Below are 22,577 nucleotides of genomic sequence, written 5' to 3'. Positions count from 1 at the left end.
AGACAAGGAAGGTCTTTCCCATAGAACAGGATTAGATCTAGAAAATGAAGTATATGATCTAGGTAATTATTCCTCGAATTTCATGGTTTTGAATGTTCAGTCCGAGACTACTCCAGATTTGCCTGCTATTACAGTTCTACCAGTGAAAGGCGAATTATGTGTCCGAAAGAATGGTTCTGTACATCTAGGACACAGTGATTGTACCACTGTGGTCGAGTATAGTGACAGTGGGAAATCTACTTTCAAAGCCTCACGTCATTCATATTTTGTGTGTGGTCAGACCGCATATGTACGTCTGCCCCAAGATTGGGATGGAACATGTTACATTGCCTTCCTACTGCCACCAGTTTTCCTAGCCCCATCCGATTATCACAGAAACACACACCTAGTACACGTTAGACATAGAAGGGAGATCGAGTCCCCAATTGTCGATCAAACTGAAACTGCCTTAGAACAGTACCAAGACTTCAATAAAGGTTTCTTTTTCTTCATAGGTCCTGTCCAGAATAGTAAGCTAATACGTAGACTAACTAGAACCCTTGAAGCAGTAGTGAATGAGACTACTTCCGCTCTAGGTAACTTAACCGAGGAGCAATCTGCTATGAGATTTGTCGTGCTCCAAAATCGTCTCGTCCTTGACGTCATACTGGCCGATAGGGGCGGAGCTTGTAGAGTCATCGGATCTAGTTGCTGCATTTTCATTCCTAATAACGCACCGTCTGTTTATTCAGCTATAACCAGACTTCATAAAATTGCCCATCAGTTGCACCAGAATCCAGGCACCTGGACATGGTCCGGTTGGCTCTGGAGTATAATATCTGCCTGGGGATGGAAAGTATTGTCATTCCTGGGTATAGCAGTAATGATCATATTCAGTTGCTGTCTCTGTTTACAATGTGGCCCTGCGATTTGCGGCTTGTGCGCTACATCCTGTATTCCTAGTCCAAAGTCCCGTTCCAAGAAGATTCGAGACGAGCAAATGATACTGTATGAAATGATAGATGGTATCATGAATATTGATGTTTCCTGATGGAAACGTAGGGCACAAGGAGGGAATGAGGAAAATTGAATTTTGCCTTGTCATGTGTGCCTACGTGTTCCCCATCCTATGTTATATGTGCATGATTAATATGCATATATATCCCCTCATGACCGAATAATGACACAATTATAGTTGTGTCCAACGTTTAGTATGCCAGTTATCCAGTCCCTGTGAAAAGCAACGTGAATTAGGCTTCTAGGCCTATGTTGCCAACGTTTTACATTGTGCACGTTAAATTCATCGAATTGTCCCCGTTTCTAGGCCTCATGAGGGCCCGGACACCAGATTCAAGCTCCAGTCTTCTGAACCCACTCCGAGGAGCGATGCAGCCCCCACCTGCATCCCTGACCCTTCACTTACTTCCTGCCGCACAGTGCCCGGCCCGGCCTGGCTCTGTCTGCCTGCCTGCCAAGAATATGTTATGCCCACAGTTATCAGTTCAGCTCTCCGTCTTCACATTCCTAGCTAACGAACCGCATAAACATCTCCAGCTATAGTCTAGTCTTCCTGTCTCCATGCAAGTGAATTACTGTATTAATATCCATAGAAGATTCATAGCACACGCAATACATGAAGAATATATGCATGCACCAGTCTTAGTGTCAAGTAGCCTTTGCTCTGATGACATTTAGATTCTATCAACATGTACTCCAAACACAAGATACCAGATATGCTATAGGTACATGTCGTCCTGACACCGCAGACTTTCGTCTCCTCTTCTAGTGTAAAAGTCAGAGCCCCCAGTTCTCCCCAGATACACGTCATAGCCCGTTTGCGCGCACCACTAGGTTAAAGGTTCCAGCTGCCCAGGTAGCCCCCTCCATGTATCCACCCATTCATGACACTTCTGTGACGTTCTCATCACATGTCTTCGTGCACGCCCTGTGCACGCCTTCTATTCACGCCCATGTGTTCTTATCTTACGTTTGTCACTTGTTCCGCCTACTGTATTCAATGCAATTTTAATGTTTTACTATATATACCATGTACTGTTAATGAAGCAGGGCAGCTGCCATTCCATTTCATGCCAGGCTATTCCGATCCTGTCCCTTCCCTTGTGCCTGATTAAAGCCTGTTCAACTCAGATACCCCGGATCCTGCCTCTTATTTATTGAGCTATCTGTTTTATTTAATGCATAGAAAAATAGTACCGGTAATTAATTATTTATTTACCACACAGCGAAAGTCGTTGTAACGACTTTCGTTGTTAAAACTGTGTCGTAACGGTACCGCGTTGTAGCGGTTCCGTTGTAAAGGATGTTTCCTCTTTTACATATGCGCAAGTAGGTAATTCAACTGCTGTATGCTTCAAACTTGTATCCATTAAGTGGTTACGTCATCGCCCGATGTATAATGCAGTTTTATATTTTGAATGGTAGTGTTGCATTACCCAGGAACATAATTAACATAAACATCTTTTAACTACCTTCTGTCCCTCCACAGTCCCCAACAAAAGTTAAAACATAAGTTTAATAATAAGCAAAGTCAGGGAGGAGCTACGCTAGCAAACAAGATTGCCGCTTAAGCTCCCGCCTCCGCTGACCTCCGTCTTCAGTCGGATGATCCTGGCACATATCCTGATTTTACGCCCGACCTCCGTGTGGATGAATAGTAGCAGAACCTGATGGTGCAATCCCGAGAATTTTACCGGCTTGATTGACGGAGTTACACCGTGTCTTAATTCTCGGCCTAGTCCAGCTTGTGAGCAGGGGCCTCCAGTACTGGCCAAGCCAGGGTTTCAGTTGAACAACATCGGCCGTGGGACTCGGGTTGGGTCCGGTCTCTCGCAGTGAAAGTTATCCTTGCACGATTCTGATGGCGGTCATTTGGTCTGCTTAACATCGAATGAGTGGTGACAGGACACGTCGGAGGCTGTGAGCAGGGGTCCCCGTCCCGGAGTCCCGGTTTGCCTCCGCCGGGGTTCGATGGGTTGGGGTCCTCGCTCGCGGTAGCGCAGTACAGATGCTGTGTCATCGTTAAGTCGACCTCCGTTGCCGTCCGCTCCGCTCTCGCTTGTTCCCCTGGAGAAACCCGGCACTCCGGTGAAAAGACCATGTTTGAAATTGAGCGAGCGGGGATGGGTCAGACGGAGTTTGAGCTGTCGCTGAGGACCGTAATGGCTGCCATCGGTGCACTGCACTCGCATGTGGAAGCCATTGTCCACAAAATGATCGTTGGTGCAGTTGAGACAGGGCGAATGGGACCGGACCCAGATCCATTGCATGACCCGAAACGAGCTGAGTTTTCCACGGAATACATTGTGACGGAGGATGAGGGCCCTGTGCAGAAAGACGAATTGACGCCCGTGGTCTGTGTGCGACTAAATAATTGCGGACTTGGGACTTCCAAATGATCGCTAAAACCGATATTGCTGTTGACTGAGGTGGAACCACTCGGTTCTCCATTCTTGGAGACTTCAAGAAGCGACCTGCGGTTTGCAACACTGTCTTTTCCCTCTCTGGCAGTCTTATTACGTTCACAGAGAAAACAACATCGCGACTTACTGTCGGTGAGGGAGAGCTTATGTGTGGTTGGGATTCTCAAAGATTTAATATTTCTGACTTCTTCCAGACTGAACTTTTTTTAACTCCCTTCATATTTTGACTCTCCTGTGAATGCGGTGGTTCTACTGGACGGAGTTCGCAAGAAAGATCGTAAGGGCCAAGGATGAGATTGACTGATTAGACCTGATATCATGACTTCAATGGACACAGGATTTGCTACCATAATGCTTGTGGGAGGTTGGGCGGTGCTCACAACTTCCCCTGTTTGTTTTGCCTGTATCTTCTGATGGTTTTTTGACTATACTACAGGGGTTGTTGGTTTCTGGCGGGGGGAGGGGAGTCCGGGAGCCTGTATGACGTGTCCTCCTCCATTTGACTACTTTTAGTTCTTAGTTAGTTGGGGCGACAGGCACACTGCTAGTTGGGGTTAGGCGACAGCCATATGCAGGGATACAGGGTGGTGGGAGTGGTTTATTGTATTGTCTTTGTTTTCGTTTTTATGTTCTATATCCTATTCATATCCTGACAATGGGTGTCATCCTGATGGGTTATCCTGCTTGGTGGGTGGGCGGGTCCTGGGGGTCGTAGTGTTTGCACGGTTTCCTACAATGTGTCATTTTTTAGTGCTGGGAGCTGGGTGCGATTGATGTTTTGTCCACTGCTCTACCTTATTATGCTCTCCTGCCACTCGAAATTACCTTATTCATTATAATCCTGTTCCTATGGGTGGTGGACTTATGAATAATGCCGATTAGATTGTATTTATACTAATTGTACTTTATACGGCCGCACTCCAGTACCATCTCATGACTCGGCTTCTGCCTTGGGGATTAGCCGTCTATTTCTGGCCATATGTTTGTATAATTGTTGTTCATTCCATGATGTAAGACACCTACCGTTGATTTTTTGTTTTCTCAATTAATAAAAAGATTTATAATATAAGCAATGTATTGTTTATTGAGTAAAATGCGCGGTTGTTCACCTCTGAGTGAGCCACACTAGGCCGAAACCCAGCAAAGAGGCAGAGCGAGGGCGTACAGATTTGCCATCAGCTCAAACCCTCCGGGTAAGGTAGGTGAGACCCTCAACCGGGACTCGGAACTCGATTAACTGTGAGAAATTGAAGGGATTGGCAATCCTGTACAAATTCACAATACATGGGGCGTGACTTGTGTGGGCAGTCGTGACCAGGGCTAAAGTGAAACAAGAAAACCTGGATGCTTTGTGACTTCCTCGCTTAAACTGTGCTATCAGGCAAATGATTTATTTCACAAAAATTCTTTTTTTCTTCATTATTGCGTATGAAAGCACTTCCAGATATGTGAGTTCAGACTACCAGTTATACAAAAATAACCCTTTAAATAAGTACCTCTCAATGCAGTGCTATAATGTGCCTATTTAGTGTCAAAGCTTACACGTCAAAGAACAGTAGATGTTGTAGCACCCAGGATAATGTGCTGCATGGCTACATACTTATAAGGCTCCAAAGGCAAGAACTATTGCCTATGCCATCCCCTTCTCCTACCATTACCCCTTCCTCTCCTTTCATTCTTCCCCGTTTATACCCTTTTCTCTGCCCCAAGTTGTTCATTTATTTATATTATTTAGATATTTATTTTCCCGCTAACCACCCAGAATGTTGCCCACCTTATCTTAATGTGAGAAGTAAATGCTAGTTTGGTTTACCCTGTAAAATTGTACTCTTTATTACTTCTACTCATATAAAGTGCTCTTTGCCCCCTTAGTTAGGTCTCGCCTAGAGAGTAGCGAGCAGCGCTGCTCTAGGAGTGACCTTTAGGAATCGGTCAGATCTTTTCAAGCACTAGTGCTTGTGCTGGCATCCACCTTGCGGGAGCGAGCAGCGGCGCACGAGCTAATTGAAAACAGATGGCCCGTGGCTGCTCGATCCCGCAAGGTGGATGCCAGCACAAGCACAAGTGCTTGTTTTTCTTTTCACTGCTTGTCTTGGGGCCACTTCTACTTTTTTTTAAGCAGGGCTTCAACAACGGCGGCCGCTCCAATAATGCTGCACATGCCCGAATATATTTTTTAAAGCAGCGCAACACTTCTGCTTTTCTCTTACGTTTTAAGACTCGCTTCTATTTTCATCACTGCGTGCGCTTCGGGGGAGCACCTTTTTTTTTTAATGTGCAGCTGGCTCACCCATAACACATGAACAGCAATTTTTTTATTTATTTTTAACAAATAGGTGCGCCACGCTTTAAAAATGGCAACCGCGTAATTAATTTTGTTCTTCACGGCTGTAACTACTGGTTGCAGTCGTTGACATAGCAAAAATCCGGCAACACAAATCCGCTCTGAGCTCGCATGATCCGCAAGGCGTGATTAGACCCACTGCTCCGTCTGGGCTGTATGACCCCACAACTCAGGATAAGTTGGAGTGGAGCTCCACCATGGGGCAGCCGGTACCTGTGGCTTCAGCTTCAAGCTCTGGTTATTATTATGTTGGAGGTGCTTAATGACTTGGAGGAGGACGTGGGACTAATACCACCAGAGGGGAAATTGTCTCTCCGGAGACATGTCCTCTTGTACTACAGGTAAAAGCACTTGCTCCCGCGCCCCCCTTTCTGCAAGTATGCAGCTTGCCGCAGATGTTGAAACTACTCATGTTGCCTTACATTTTTTTAAGAAAGAGCATGGTCTCATTAAGGTAATGGAGCCTGTTGATTACACTGTAGATTATTTATAACTTTGCGGACCGCAACGTTTAGGTGTGCTCATTTATTTTATATATTTAATACATTCTGCAGCACTATTGCGTTCATAGTATTTGACACTTTTTTTCCTATTCCGCTTTCTAATCCCTTTACGCAGCCCCCTTGTCTTTTCTTTTCTTTCGTGGCATTATGGTGAGAGCAAGTCCTGTGGTACAATCTTCTTTCATCCTTTCTCCTGGCACCAATGAGTTTCTTTCCAGCATGGCAAGTAGTGGAGCACGAAACTCGCTGCAAGAGTTCTTTCGTGGCTCACTTCTCATGACCCTTTTCTCTGCTTCTACCTGGGGACTGGAGTCAGGGGGTGATGCGAATCCCCAGAGAATATTTGCCCCCTTGCCATGACCAAGTAGTGTTGGGCTTCAAGGCACTGTCCCACTCTCCTGTCATATATACCGCCCTTAGCTAGATTCACCCTGTATTATTTTTTCAAGGATTAACTTTGTCTTTCTAAATCTGTTTAGTTGTGAAATAGGGTACACCGAAACACGTTTATACAAGAAGGATCTATTCAGCTAATGTACCAAGTTGGTCGTTATATTTTTCAGTTGCACAAGTTAACGAAGGCTTCCCTTTCAGGAATGGTGGCACGTTAAGATCTGTGCCATTCCCCTCTTGGAACAGTTTGTAAGTCTTTTGATATGTTTGTGTGGGTAATATCGCCTTTCACTCCTTAATTACTGTTAACACATCACTGAGCTGTTTGTGTTCCTTGTAATAACACGTAACCACCCTAGTATTGTCCTGACCTGCTGCATTCCCTCTTAGATTTTTCTAGTCTCAGCACTGTGGCCTGGCTTCACAATCACTGCCTCTGATGACTACTCGTTCCTGTCGCTAGTATGGCATCACCCATCTCTGCTTACAGTCACCATCTTTTGTTCAATACACTTTGATTCATCTTCCACCTGCCAAATATTACTGGACTCTTCAAAACTATTGTATTGACATCACCAGCCTAAGCAAGTATGCATTGCAATGTCCTCTCTCATCTTCTCTGTGCTCAAATGACAGGTCACTGTTCTGACACCCAACAGCATTCCTTCACAATTTACTGAGATATCACTGGTTGTTTTTTGTGTTTTACTGCTTTGACATCTTTAGCCAACAACTAGCAAACATTGGCTGGGCTAGCTAATGGCACATCTGTTCTTCTGTGGCCAACCCTGGTTGTTGTTGCTGCTGTTTTGCAAGCTGATGCTTTTGTTTATTGCTGTTATGTTATCGAATCAATCGTTTTTTTAATGGGTTTTGTGTATTAAAAGCTGCAAGGCGCGGAGTGACTTTAGAAAAGTAAATCCTGTGTATGAACGTTTATTTTGTTGGCAGTGTAGCCATAGTGTATTTGGGGTATGATTTTGAAACCTGTATACCATGATCTATTTTAGGGTGATATAGTTTGATGGTGCTGGTACTTTTACACATTATAGTTAGCTTTTATGATACATGCAGCCTTTGAAATACTTTTCGTTAACTACAAAAGTTTTAAAGTTGTGTGGAAATATTTAGATGCAATTGTAGTTTTACATGGCAATGCTGCGGACATGAAAACTTGCAATGCTGCATGTAATGCTGTGCGGGCATAGGAGTGTTGGCAAGTAAACAAACAGTTTAATTTAGTACTGGGATAGTTAAAGTCGGTAATGTAGCATCATATTTATAACATAATATAGTGCAACTTTAATGAAAATATGTTATTGTATATAAGCTGTATAAATCAGGTAGAAAATGGTTTTAGAAGGTAACAGGAAGTTACTAGTAGCTTAATTGTTATGCAACAGGAAAGTTACGCATGGTGCTAGTGCGTGTTGTTTGTGGGCGTACAGCAATAAGCTAAATAATAATACGTAAGCACTGTTGCTATATTAGAGACATAAGAGCAAAGGGGCCCGATAATAATGCAAGTATACTAATGACGGCAATATAGCATGTGACACTGCAGTTTAATAGCATACTATACAATGTCTTACTGGGGTAGATTTAGAGTTTAGGGTCGTGCACTGGTGTTTGGATAGTGTAGGAGGTCGTGCTGGGATAGTGTTCTACGGTAGTTCAGTGCATTTGGGTAGTGTAAGACGTCGTGCTGTGGTAGATTTAAGGTTTAGGGTAGTGCAATGCTGTTTGGGTAGTGTAGGAGGTCGTGCTGGGGTAGTGTTCTACGGTAGTTCAGTGCATTTGGGTAGTGTAAGAGGTCGTGCTGTGGTAGATTTAAGGTTTAGGGTAGTGCAATGCTGTTTGGGTAGTGTAGGGGGTCGTGCTGGGGTAGTGTACTAGCATCATCTTTTGCAGAGAAGAGGCGTAGTGCTGACGTCACCCGGGTCTTAAAAGTAAATGTGTTATTACATCGACATTTCTAGGCCTAAATTGTAAAGCGCTCTGATATCCTTTGGGATCACGTTTGTACTTTATAAAACTTTAAAAATAAATAAAATAAAATAAATATGTTGCTACGATTCAGTGATGTGAGAAGTAATAGGCCGCACTTTTCAGGCTGAATTCTTTTGGTCATGTTTTTCTACTTTGCCCCATTTGTAAAGATTACAGTTGCGTTCATCATTGTCGCGTTTAATGGCCTCTTTCTAAATAATACATTGCGCTATTACTACCCAATTGAATAAAGTCTTTATCAATCTCGGTTTTGAACATGGCGCACATAGCAGCTGACATTTCCCATACACCAGATCCAACCATCAACGCTCTTCATTTTACATTCATTGCAAATGCATACAATTAACATCAAGTACATCCACTCAACTCAAAAACACATATATAACCAGGATTGGCATAGCCAATAGGTCTGGCCTTAGGGACATTATATGTGTTTAGCCATGCAACAGTTGATGTTGTTGCTCCAAGGATATTGTGCTGGATAACTAAAAACTTATAAGGTCCCAAAGGCGAGACCTATTGGCTATGCCAATGCTTGTTTTAACTTATTGTGAGATGTACTTGCTTGTTTTTGGTTTTTCCCTGAACAACTGCTTTTCTTGACTGCTTTTTTTCATGTAAAGCGCTCTGATACCCCCGGGTCTCACCAGCGCTATATAAGACCTTTCAAATAAAATATGTCAATGCTTGTTTTATTTGCTGTTCCAAAATGGAAGACACCAAACTTGGAGCAGTAAATAAAGAGATAGATTAAATGTGCACAACAGTGTTATTTTAAGAATGGAGGCGTTAAATATTTGCTACCGGGCGGGGACTACAGAAGGGCGCTCTATTCCAAGGTGGCGGGCAAGGATTTATCTGGACCCACCAAGATTGCTGTACGAGTGTGGCATGATGCGAATGCGTCTGTGGGATGGAGAGATCGATTGACTCGTGCGACCCCGTTGTATGCTTCTGAAAGGTTGGGATGTCTCTGGAAAACGAAAAGGTTTGAAAAATGGGATATGATTGGTATCAGCAGCGTGGGCAATCTTTGGGTCAAGGGCAAAATCAAGACCTTTGCCGTATTAAAGACAGAATATGAATTGAGTGACAGGGAATTCTTCCGGTATGCACAGATTCACCATGCTTTAAATTCGGTTCTCCCTGCGGGTACCGTCATCCCCGAGTCCTCCCCCCTTGAAGATCGGGTTCTTGACGGTCACGTGCCCGACAGTACCATTTCTTTGATATATAAGAAGTTGATCAATACCCGGGTGGATCTGCTGGTGCGTCTCAGGGAGGTTTGGACCGGCGATGGTTTGGAGCTGGACGACGAGGATTGGCGAGCTGCATTATCCTCGCCTAAAGAAGTTGCGATTCCTGCCCGTCTCCGACTCGTTCAGCTCAAAATCTTACATCGTGTATATGTTACTGGTCCGCACTTGATTCATATGGGTTATTCCGCAGATGGGTTATGTAAGCGTGGTTGTGGGATGCTTGGAACTTTCCTTCATATAATTTGGGAGTGTCCGGAGGTGGTGACGTTCTGGAATCGTGTGCATGCCGTGATGGGAAGGGTCACGGGAGTGGTGTTGTTGCCCGAGGCCAGACGCTGTCTGTTAAATGTGTGGGAGCCAAATGATTATGGTGTGGCACAGACGCAGTGTGCGACCCTTGGGAATATGATCGCTAAGAGAGATATTGCGCAGTTGTGGGGCTCCCAGCGGCCGCCCACGGTATCGGTATGAGCATCTGGAGCCAATAGAACGCATACTGAGGAAATATGTGTACGCCTCCATTCGTGGAGAACCCCGATGTCCCCCTGTCCCCCTGATCCGACATTCCATATATCGCGTTCTTTATGTTATTTCGAATTTGTTTCCCCGCTGGCCCCCTCCCCACTCCATGTGCTATCGATCTACTGTGTAACATCGTGCTTAGGTGTCCTCCTCTGTGAGCACATGTCCATATACACTGTCTTTTGCCTTGTATGTTGTTTTTTCTTCTTTTTTAATAAAAAATTTTAAAAACGAAAAAAAGAATGGAGGCATTCAGCAGCAGATTGCACCTGCTAGGGCCAATTATGTATTTATTTATTTTTTAAAGCAAAGGCGACACAGAGGAACAGTGGGATATCATCGAAGGAGGGGTGAGAGAGCGAAAGTGGAGCAGGCAGGGGTGGGCTAAAAATTGGGGGTGGCCCAGGAGTGAGGCCAGAGGTTTAGAAGCACAGGAAAACAACAGAGAGCGTAAAAGCAAAGAAAAGCTTGTGTGGAGGGTGAGGAGAGTATAAAAAATAAAAACCAGAGAGGGATTTAGTGTATTTTTCAGGTGTAAAATAGACCCTCATTCATTCCAATAGAAGAACTTTCTAGAAGGCAAAATGGGACACCATATAGCCAATAGCATGAAGAAAGAGAGTAATATTCCTTGGGTGAAGGGAGCCAATAGCTACTTTTAAGTATACTTTAAAGTATTTGGAACAATACATTTGCTGTGATGTTAAGCCAGACTTAATAAGAAGAATTTTGCAAGAGAGTTTTGCACAAATTTGGATTTACAACACAAAAACCCAGCAGAAAATGTCTTAGGTGGGTAGACAAGTGCTTACTTTGACATGTACCAACTGTGAAAGATTAAAACACAGAGTAGAAAGACAGAGGAAGAGAAAGACAGTAAAAAACATCATAAAGGGAGAAAAAAGGAACCTACACAAGTGAAATAAAAGGGTAGGTAGTATCCAATAGTGGATTTAAGAGGAGTGAGGTGGATGCAAGACCACACAGCCTTGGTATTCGTCGCGTCAACATTTAATAGCACCAGCAGAGCTTTGGGCACCCACAGTCACTACAAAGTAAGCTATGAGACAGACTCATATTCAGCAGAGGCTTACTCTCACTATTTGTTTTATTCAAAACTCTGCAATCTACATCAAGTTCACAAAGATTGCAAACTTTTCTAAAATAACGTCACAAAGTTACAGGGAAAAAAACGGACTAATTTTGCACAACTACATTTTTCGTAATTTCTGTAAGAATACAAAAGTCAATGCCTCAAGTGTGTCAGGTTTACATTCAGTCCAGCTAATTAAAAGTATTTATTAAGAAATCTAACAATTTGCTCTTTATGGCAGCTGTGGCAGAGTGTAAGGTACTCTGTGGAAGTGTGGCGAGTTAGGGAAAAGATAGCATAATTTAACACAATTAAAGGTGAAACTAGAGATACTGTTAAATGAAAACTAAAATATGCATTTGTCAGCCTTTAGAGGTTCGTAGGTCAAGGAATGGGAGAAACATCTAGTTGCAGAGCATACGATCGTGACGTAGTAACAATAAAAAATGTAAACATATCTTGACAAAGGCGTTGGGTATGCATATCAAGGTCCTCGAACTTACCAAAGTCAGAAGAATTGTGGAAAAATAGCGACCGAACAGAAATTCTAAAAGGTAAAGATCCCCTGAAATCAGGAAGTGATTACACAAAGGTTTCCTTTAGGATAGTAGTTATTTTATTTAGTACATTTGGAACACTCCACATTGACTGGCTAAGTATAGGCACAAAGTAATAACCAATACGACGATGGATCGACTGTCACTGTTAGCCTTGCAGAAGGGCTGCTGTTTGATTGCAGAACAGAAATCCCATGGTCAACTCTCCTGTCTATCTATCAGATAAAGAAAAACCAAAGGTGGTGATGGACGGAGCGTTGACAATACAAACACTCACCCCCAGTCAACTGATCTGGGTTTAATCCATCACCGTTCTTTAGCTCACTCCGCCACCCCAGTTCAGACATGGCCATATGCAAATCAGTCTGACCCTGTGCCTCATGGGAACAGTCCAGCCCGAACTGCCAAGCCATGTCTTCCCTGGACCGGAATCAAGCTATCAGATAAACCATCTTCGTGTTTATGCTAATATGCAAATTATGGTTATTCATATGGAATTGATGGCCAACAATGGATGGCCATAGTTTGACTATGTTGTTGACTTCACTATTTAAATTGGCATTTCCATAATAAGATTAAAATCTAAGCCAAAGGCTACATATTGATCTGTTGGAACTCACCTTTGGTCTTCAATCCACAAACTGTAATGATTGATTTAGTTACCACATTAGACACCATTTCACTACAGAGAACACAAACACAGATCTCTTAATAGATACATCTGCGTCCCTTACAATGATGGAACAAGTGAAAACCTAAAGCAATTTCATAACTTGGGCTCTTCTCACCAACACTCTTCCACTGTACACTGTGCCATATCATGTACGCTCCAAAGAATCTGCAGATGCAGGGAGTATCTCACTGGACAGTCAACAGTATTGCATGCCTCCGTCCTGTGAAGTCTGGCCTTTAATAAACGCTGATGGGCAGTCCAAATAAAGTTGTGTTCGTTCTTACCATTGTTAGAGAGGAATTGTGAAGCCCCTTCTCCTCCAAGTGCAACACTGATGCTTCAGAGTGTACTTCATACCCGGATGAAAGTTGTGGCGAGACACAATGGGTTCTGCTGCTCCACTGCCAGGAACCATGTCTGGTTTCAGACAATGATACATATGTTTGCTTGGTGATGCATATGTTTGCATAATGCAAATCAATACACACAGCTTAAGCCGCAAAGTATTGTGCAATGATGAACTGCAAGAGGCACTTTTGCAATTTAAAGAGCACTAATTTTGCCTTCATTTGAGGGAGAGTCTGAATTGGCAAGGGAATTTGGAAATGTGGATTGCCAATCAGTTATACCTCAGCCCTTTTCTTCAAAGATCCCTTGAGCATATAGCCCCCCTCTTCACTCATTTACCCAAAGATTAAAAATACAACAACCCAGGCAATATTGTCGATTTGATGGATTTTGAACCTGAAATGTGCGTAGCATATTGATCCTGGGCACCAAGATTCATGATCAGAAGCATATCAGCTAAGGGAAAGTTATAAAGCAACATATCCTCAATCCTGACATCTTGTGCAGTTCGGAATATGTACTCTTCCTCAAGATGCACCACAATTTTAGCCTCGCCTGCCATTTTCTGTAAAAAAACACAGCTATTGGCAAGTCAATCGGTCTCTGCAGTGAAAGCTATTGGCTTGCTAATATTTGCTTTTTTCCCTAGATGGCCACCGTTTGTACACACAAACTACAACACATGCAGGCACACAGCGGGCATTTTAGGAATACTTTTAGGAATACTTTTCGTTTAAAAAAATAATTCAGAGTTATTTTTTAAACGAAAATTATTCCTAAAATGTCCGCTGTGTGCCTGCATCTGTTGAAATCAACTTGGAATGGTATTTTAATGCTTTTAGAAAAATACATTCCAAAATGGCTGCAGTGTGTGTGCAATCATGCATATTGGCCATGTTGGGACCACTTTTTGTTTGTAACTTTATTCTTAATATTCCGTTTCAAGATGATAAAAAGTCCTCTTTAAGCAGTAGAATAAAAAATAAAGTATGCGCAGAACACTGATCACTGGAAGAGAAGCGAGAGGCTTGGTAGTAAAACGCAGCTGCCAGGCCCTCATAAAAAAATTAAGTAAATCAAAAACGGAAGGGGGGGGCTTAAGGAAGGTAAAATGTAAGCTTAAACAAGCATTGGCAAAGCCAATAGGTCTCGCCGCTTGTGGGCACCACTGGTATTTCAATGTCCAGGCCGCTACAAAAAGAAGCAAAATCCCCTAAAGCCTGTATTTTTAGCCCTTATGTGTAGATACCTCAAACAACAAATATAAACAGAAAGCACTTTCAAATGTGTTCTAGAGTTGCGTTAACAATTCCTGACCATTAAAGAAAACAAAGGCAGAAAAGTACAGTTAGAAACTCATACATATGATTTTGTTTAAATCCCTATTTTGTATCATGGTCCAAACTCTTAAAACAACAACACATGGCCTGTATTTTCTCTTGGAAGGGTGGCGACCCAAGGCATCAGTAATATTTAATTCACTGTCTCACAATTTCAGAATTGAAACATTTTCAATGTTCTTTACAACAAAATCATTGTTAGTCATTTATCTTAAATAGCTGACAACCATTCACAAAACCAATTGTCCTGGCTGGTTTTAGGTGTATGTCAATTGTTGCGCTATATATCTGGATCCAATAACAGAGAGCTCATAGAGGAACCAAACGTTGGATGGCATACTGTGGGAATCACAGAAATTGAGTTTACTTGTTTAAGCCACGTCCTTAATTCCAAAACCACATCACCTCTGGAGAACTGGGTCTGGTAGCTTAGTGGACTAATGTGTCCACTGCAGGGGCCTGTGTTTGACCTCATGGTTACAGGTTCGAATCCTGGTACGTCAACTCAGCCTTTCATCCTTCTGAGGTCTATAAAATGAGTACCATTGAGTTGGTTAATAATAAACATCTGTTATTTAGTGCAAGAAGCCCATCTGGATGAATGTGCGCTTTACAAATACATGTGTTATCTTATGTTTGGAGACCCATCCTACTTTACATCCCTTTTAAAGCCCCAGCTGATGTGCAGCATCGTCAGTCAATTATAGCATATAATCCAATAGCATTTTGCATACGGGGAATTTTAAATTCATACTACACATTATGTACCTTTTTTTTTAACGAACATCGCCTTCAGGGTGGAAATTTTGTGTCATTAAACAAACCTGACTTAATGCCAGAGCCAGATCCCCCTAAAGTGTGGGGCGGGAGGGGGCGAAACAGAAGACATTAAACCATGTGTCTCCTATTGTGACTTAGGGCAATATATGCGTCTTTACATACTACACCAATGAAAAAGTCAAATTACACGTCCTACGTGGACGCTAGCTGCCTGACTGACTGGTATGATTGCGGCTTGTAAGCCCTACAGCCCAAGTCTATCACTTTCAGCAGAGTTCAGGTTTCCGAAGTTTATTCTTCACGTCTCACTGCCATACCAAGATCAAATCCAATTAAAAAGCCTTGAAGTTAATCAGCTTTAAAAAGATCCTGGGCACGCGACCTTCAGACAATGTTTTAATTCGGAGGCTTACTGGGAGTTTAAACAAAATATATGCTCAGCAAAATCTTTCCGGAGCGCGTGTTTTTGTTTGGTTTACAAATAAACGTACGCCCCTATATGTGAATTAAAGCGCATTTTAGCATAGCTTCTCTTGGAAAAGTCCTCTATCAGACTGTTACATACGTGTTTCGTGACAAAGTAAACATGTTTGTTCGGGTTCACCAGACCTGTTCATTAAAGTGCAAATAACAAGCTAAAAAACACTTTAGTTGTCAAAACCTTTCAAAAAATATATTATATTTCTCATCGTGACCCAGAAATATGTCCATGTGGGGAAATTTAATTTGTGCCGTAGCTTGGTTTTTATAGAAAGTATGTCACAGAGATTCACTTGAAAAAGGCTAAGTGGGCTGAATTGCACAACTGTTAGGGATGTTGTTGTTTCGATTGCATATAAAGAGGAAAGGCATGTATTTTTGACACGTAAAAACATAGGCTTGGCTGTCCTCAAAATTTAGGGAAAAAAACAATGTTTTTCTTAAACAAGTGTCAGACTTCTGTTCTCCTGGACCGTATTACACAACTCGACTTTGGAAAAACAATTATATCATGGTTTTAAATCCTATTCATTCAGCTCACATTTGCTGATTTTGTGCACTTATGGTCGCACGCGCAGACAGAGGGAGTGAGTTGAGGGAGAACATTCACACATATTGGAACACATTTTCATGTAGGAAATACCACCAAAACAAGCGCTGCCACGAAAGTGAAAGCGACCGCACTGTGTTTCTTTAGTAACCTGATCCACGACGCGACGAGGAATGCAGCTGCACCCTGCGTGCCGCTGCTCGCACCTGAGACCCAAATGCCGTGGGAGTGAACATTTGAAGAAGAGGTGGGACATGCACCCACCTTTGCCCATTTGCGAGGTTTCATTATTGAAAGCCACACACAAAGGCTAATCAAATGTGTGGGCGAGTCACACCCACACGGAGAAGTTTTGGGGAAGTTTGGAGTGCTCACAAGAAGCCTCCCATGGAGCAGCGCATGCAAGCTGTGTTAGGCTCGACCTAAAAAACAGAGTGCTGAGGATCAGGGGGAGGAGAGAAGTCAACAGCACAGGAACAAATTGGTCAAACAGAGTGCAGCCCCATATCACTGAGGTGGGCTACTAGACCCTCAAAAAAAGGGGGGGGAAAGAAAGCAGAGGGGAACACAGGAAGAAAGCGAGGAAGGGGTGCATTACTAAGTGCTGAAGCACAATATAAAGAAATGTAGTCCATCACATCAGCATTGAGGAATACCAGTCAACCAATGAAAAACATGGTAAAGCAGAAATGATCCACTGGAAGGGCTAAACAAAAAAATGGGTAGGAATGTCATTGCATGAGAAATGCAAAACAACAGTTGATGGACAGAATGCAGAACAATGTCATACATTCACCCCAGTACAGAGATCAGGGCCTAAATCCATCGTTTTTTTGCACTCCACACCACCCCAGTTCAGACATGGCCATATGCAAATCAGCCTTGACCCTGTGCCTCATGGGAACAGTCCAGCCCGAACTGCCAAGCCATGTCTTTCCTGGACCGAATCAAGCATCCTAGGACCGGTTTCTGGCTATCAGCCGTCTTCAGCCAGGATAGCTTGACTCCAGTGGTGTGGAGAGCATGGGACTCACGTCTGAGCATACCCATCCCACTCGGGGTGACAAATGCAAAACAACAGTTGATGGACAGAATGCAGAACAATGCTCAGACGTGAGTCCCGTGTTCTCCACACCACTGGAGTCAAGCTATCCTGGCTGATGGCCATGTCTGAATTGGGGTGGTGTGGTGAGCAAAAAAACGATGGATTTAGGCCCAGATCTCTGTACTGGGGTGAATGTATGACATTGTTCTGCATTCTGTCCATCAATTGTTGTTTTTGCATTTGTCATTGCATGAGAAGCACAGAACTGAGATAGATAATAGAGCCATTTGATGATGAGCAAAGGGCTGACCCAAGGCCCAATCTCTGTATATTATATTGTAGACAAAAGGTTTTCCACAACAGCTAAAGCTGTCTGTGGTTCAAGCCCTAAAAAGAGCAAGAATTACAGTTGGAACATTACCTCATATCAACTATTGAAACTTTACTTTATAACTGGGGGGAGGGGTTGGCCTAACGGCTAAGGCACTCGACCTCGGACCTGGGGATCTGGGTTCGAGTCTCGGTAACGACGCCAAAAACCTCCTGTGATTCTGGGCAAATCACTTAATCTCCCCGTGCCTAAAATGAAAGTGTGTCCTCATGTAACGTAACTGGTGCTATGTAAAGCGCTCTGATACCTGATTCGGTTCGGGTCTAGTTCGCGCTATATAAAACTCTGCAAAAAAAAAAAACTTGTATTTGAACTTCTATTTCTAAGGTGCATCACTACATAGTTAAAAATTAATAAACGTAGACAGCTAAAGATACAGTAAATGTTAAATATGCATTTTAAAAAATAGGTTCCTATCACTATATATTAAAGAAATTGCATTTTACAATTGCTGTCCTTTTTAATAGTCTTGAGTAGCTTAACCCAGTGTTAAGATTCGAAGGACATGCATTTGTTGGTAACTAGCCTTCTATGTTCTGCATTTAAGGACCTAATTTCCACTACTTTCTATTAATCCTTGTCAAAGATCTGGGCCGTCCATAACACAGAATTTACATTTTTCTTACTGCTACTGATCTACTTGTCAAACCATGTGTTTACCCATTTCCAGGAAATCTCGTTGACAGGGGAAGAGAAACACTGAGAATGTCTGACTGAAGTATTTTGAGAAGGAAGATTTGCAAAGAATGTGAGGCCTATTAAAATATGGACTGGGCAGAACAATGTTACTGCTTCAAAGGCTTTCACCTGTACATCTTCCTTCCTCTAGCAGTGTCTGCAAAAGGTCTACGCTGTGCCCCCATCACTAGTGCATCTCTTTCTACGATATATGATATGAGATATTTATAAAGCACACTATCACTCATGACTGAGCATTTGGCACTAGCTCAGCAACAAACATAGTAAACCATCACCTGAGCTCCCACTGAATATGAAGGGCGCCCCTTATTACCTACATAGATTCTCCCTTCAGTGAGTTTCTGGATGGGACAGAGAAGCTCACTAAGGCCTAAGACAGTCCTGAGTAACACAGAAAACACCATAGCTCTCTGTGTGCATTAGATATTTCTGAGGAGGGCAGAGTTTGTTCCTTGTCATCTAAGGGACAACTCAGCAAGAGACAGCAGAACTCTCTAAATCTGCATAGAATTTACAATTTCACAATTTCAAAAAGTGTCACAGAACATACACGGTATGTACATTCTGTGACACTTGAGCAATCCTCTGCTATGTGAACAGTGCCTAATAAGGTTTGCGAAAACTAAGACATACCTCTGTTGACTATGAGCTAATACCTCCAAGATTGGCAAAACCTGGAGAATAACTCATCAGTAAATTGTCCCCTTCTGGCTTATGTATTTGTTATCCCTCCAAACTCATCAACTACCCTTTCCCAAATAAACACATGCTGCCCGCGTTAGAGCTGCCTTTTTCCACTCAAGAATGAATGTGCTGCCCCTTGCCTCTCACATACTGTTCCTAGATGAAGGTTATACCTTACCAATGATGCAAATGATACTCTTTACCCCTAGTGCATGCACTATTTCTTCCCACTTATGCAGTATCCATTCTCGCATGTGCTTTCTCTTCCTGCTCACATACCAATATCTATTCCCACACAAACTCATGCTCTTTTTTACCACAAAATTATACATGGTCTAATAGTACTGCTGGCCATGACGTTACTTTACAATTGCACCTGTGCTGTCCCTTTCCACCCATGCTCATTTCCCACTAGTGCATGTTCTGTCTCATTTTTACTCAGGCATGTGCTTAACTTTTCCCACTTTAGAACACACTGTGCTTTCCCTTTTACTTGCTGTCCTTTACCACTCCTACACTCATTGCTCTTCCCATTTAAGCATGTGCTGTCCCTACCCACTCACAACCCCCTCCCCCAAGGTTCCACTGTCCTTTACTACTCAGGCACACCATATTGCTTGCCACTCAGGCACTTTTGTTTTCCTCCCCATCTACACTGTATATTCCTATACTGTCACAGTGTCATCATTTTTGCGTTCAGTCCAAATGCCAAGTACCTGCTCTTGTCAGGTTCAGGAGAATGAAGGATGTGCTGTCACTTGATGGCATATCTTGCAGCAAGGACGATGCTTCAGAGGTTGATAAGACAGTAGATGGTTTCTGCACACTCTGAACCTCTGAATCCACATCATCATGTCCAACATCCAGATTTCTCAGTACTGCAGCAGATGGCATATGTTTGGTCGATTCGGAGTGATCTGCAGACACATCTGGGAAACAGATTAGGTATTCACAATGGCTTTACCAAGAGAGTAATCTATTTATACCACAAAAGTTAAAATTCCCCTGACAAGAGTCAAGGGAATCATATTTCCCTGGAAGCTTAAGAGCTTTCATTTTCTCTCCTCTTTCTTCCTCTACGTGGCCATAAGCAGGGACTTGTGACATGATAGCAGCATACCTCAGGCCATCATGCCCAACATCATATCATTTCACAAATAGGCCATAATACAACCCCATAACTTGCCAACCAAACAGTCTGTGGAGTAGCATGCTAACGATGAAGCGCTATACATCAATGCAACTAGAATACAATACAATACAATACATCTCATTTGCAAACATGCACATAACATGAGACAATCACTATAAGATGGTAGCAGGAAGGACCAAATGTAAGCCACTGCACCAACTGAACGTTTTCCATGCTATAAAACCAGCTCACACACAGACACATACAACAACCTCTTGTGAAAAATCTTAAATTGTAGAAAGCAGATTCTGTCATCAATGATCTAAGTATACAGAAAGTGTCAACCACCTATAAACACGGAGGTGGGGGTACTGAAGAGTCTATATGTACATATGTAACGCCATACAGCAATCAACTGTAGGCATTGTAATGTGGACATCCCCGATTTCATATCTATAGAAGGTTTATCAAAATAATTCTATTAAAGAAGCTGTAAGCCATAGAATTTCACACCCATCATCTCACATATGTCGAACAGTTCTTACCCAAAAATTCAACCTAAATGCACTGTACACGTTGGTCTTTAAGTATCAAAATATTATATATAGAACATTCACCACTACAAACTTTACACTGCACAGCAGTAAACTCTGTCTGGCTACTCCCTTGTCAAAATCTACCTCTCTTTTACTACTCTCAAGCCCCAACAACGATCATAAATGGCAACTTTAACCTTTTGAACCCAAGGTACCTGACAAACAAACTTACAATCTCTGGTGGAATCAGACCTCTAAGAGGAAAAGCATTTTAAGCCTCGACCCCCAAGTAAACTAAAAGGTGCATATTGAAGAATGCCTTCTGAAGCAACTCCCCGAAAAATTGGAAACTCACTGCCAACAAGTGCGATATTGAAGACCAGTCTGAATAAAGACCTCCTATCCAACTACATATGAACTCTTTATCTTGCATAGACAAGCCTGAACAGCAACCTTTGATGTAACTATGATGTATGCTGCTGTTACCTCCTTCTCCATGTTGAAGTCACAGTATGATTTCTTTATATGTAAAGTGCTCTGGCATTATTGTTACTTTGAACACAATGTCATATGAAAATACAATTTTAAATATATAAATAAATGAAAAGAATATTGGTCATAAAAATGGGAGTATTTCAGAGGCTCGAGCCAGAACTGGATCTACAGCATTAGTTTGAAAGGATTCTCCAAAGTATCTGACCTTGTGCTAAATCTCCAGACATATACATTACTTTGTCTGTACTTTAAGGACCCCAAAAAGAACAAACATTTTCAATGCAACATGTCTTGCATTTGCGAGAGTTTAAAGTATTGGCATTGTATTTATTTTTTAAATTATTTTTATTAACATTTGCATCATGTTACGTACACAGTTTATTTATCGACCATTGATATACAATAAACATAAACATTATTTATTACTGGTATTCTGTAATTTCCCTTCGGGATATTTTACGTTGCTGACTTTTTATCGAGATGGTAGTGATCCCCCTGTTGGCCCAGGACCAAAAAGAAGGGGGTTAAATTGGGGGAGTCCTGAGGTCTCTGGGTTACTAGCTCTATTCCCCTGGGTCTTCGTATCCCTATATTCCCAAACCTCTATATGCCTGCCAATAATACCATACCTTCTCCCACTTCCCGGGACATCCCCTGCTCTAATGCAACACCTTCTCTGTTGCTTGGCACCAGTCCATATCTGATTCCCACTCGTTTCTGGTCGGGGGTGTGTGGGGGGGGGGGGGCTGCTTTGCCCCATGCCCTTGCTATATTTCTCTTGCCCACTATTGCTACCAATGATATCCAGACATTTTGGAATGTGCGCCATGGTTCTTCAGCAGTAATATTCAGGAGGAGCTTCTTGGCATCTAAAGGGACTGTGCACACCATTCCCTGTATCATTACCGCTACCACCTGTGCCCAGCACTCTTGGATCGCTGGACATTCCCATAGAGTATGATAGAAGGTGCCCTCCTGGTTGCACCTACGTAGACAGTGAATTGTCCCTGCCCATCCCAATTTGTGCAGGGCCGTCCTGGAATACTAAGACCTATGCAGAATACGGAGTTGCACCAGGCAGAAGCGGGCTCTAATAGTCTCCTCTCTTGGACTTTGTATTGCCTCCGCCCATTCATCATCTTCCATCTCTCCCAAGTCATTTCCCCATGACGCTCTGAGCCTCCCCCAGGGATCTGAGGAATTATTCAAAGATTTCTTGTAAATCAACAAAATACTTTTTCCAGGCATAGGGTCTGTTAATAGGCGGTCTTCTAGCGGGGACGCCTAAGGAAGCAGCTCTCCCTCCATCACGTGCTTCTGAAGT

General features: G+C 42.7%; 1 protein-coding gene across 1 annotated transcript in view; it reads right to left on the bottom strand.

The window, feature by feature from the left end:
* Positions 1-22,577, bottom strand: part of ZNF410 (zinc finger protein 410) — a 198,844-nt gene that overhangs the window by 118,073 nt on the left and 58,194 nt on the right. Inside the window, exon 4 of the mRNA XM_078659864.1 lies at positions 19,807-20,019. Coding sequence (XP_078515990.1) covers positions 19,807-20,019 — 213 coding nt within the window. The remainder of the gene's footprint in view (positions 1-19,806; positions 20,020-22,577) is intronic.

This window comes from Lissotriton helveticus, chromosome 9 (genome assembly GCF_964261635.1).
Source record: "Lissotriton helveticus chromosome 9, aLisHel1.1, whole genome shotgun sequence".
Lineage (NCBI taxonomy): Eukaryota > Metazoa > Chordata > Amphibia > Caudata > Salamandridae > Lissotriton > Lissotriton helveticus.
This window is presented reverse-complemented; position numbering and strand designations above follow the sequence as displayed.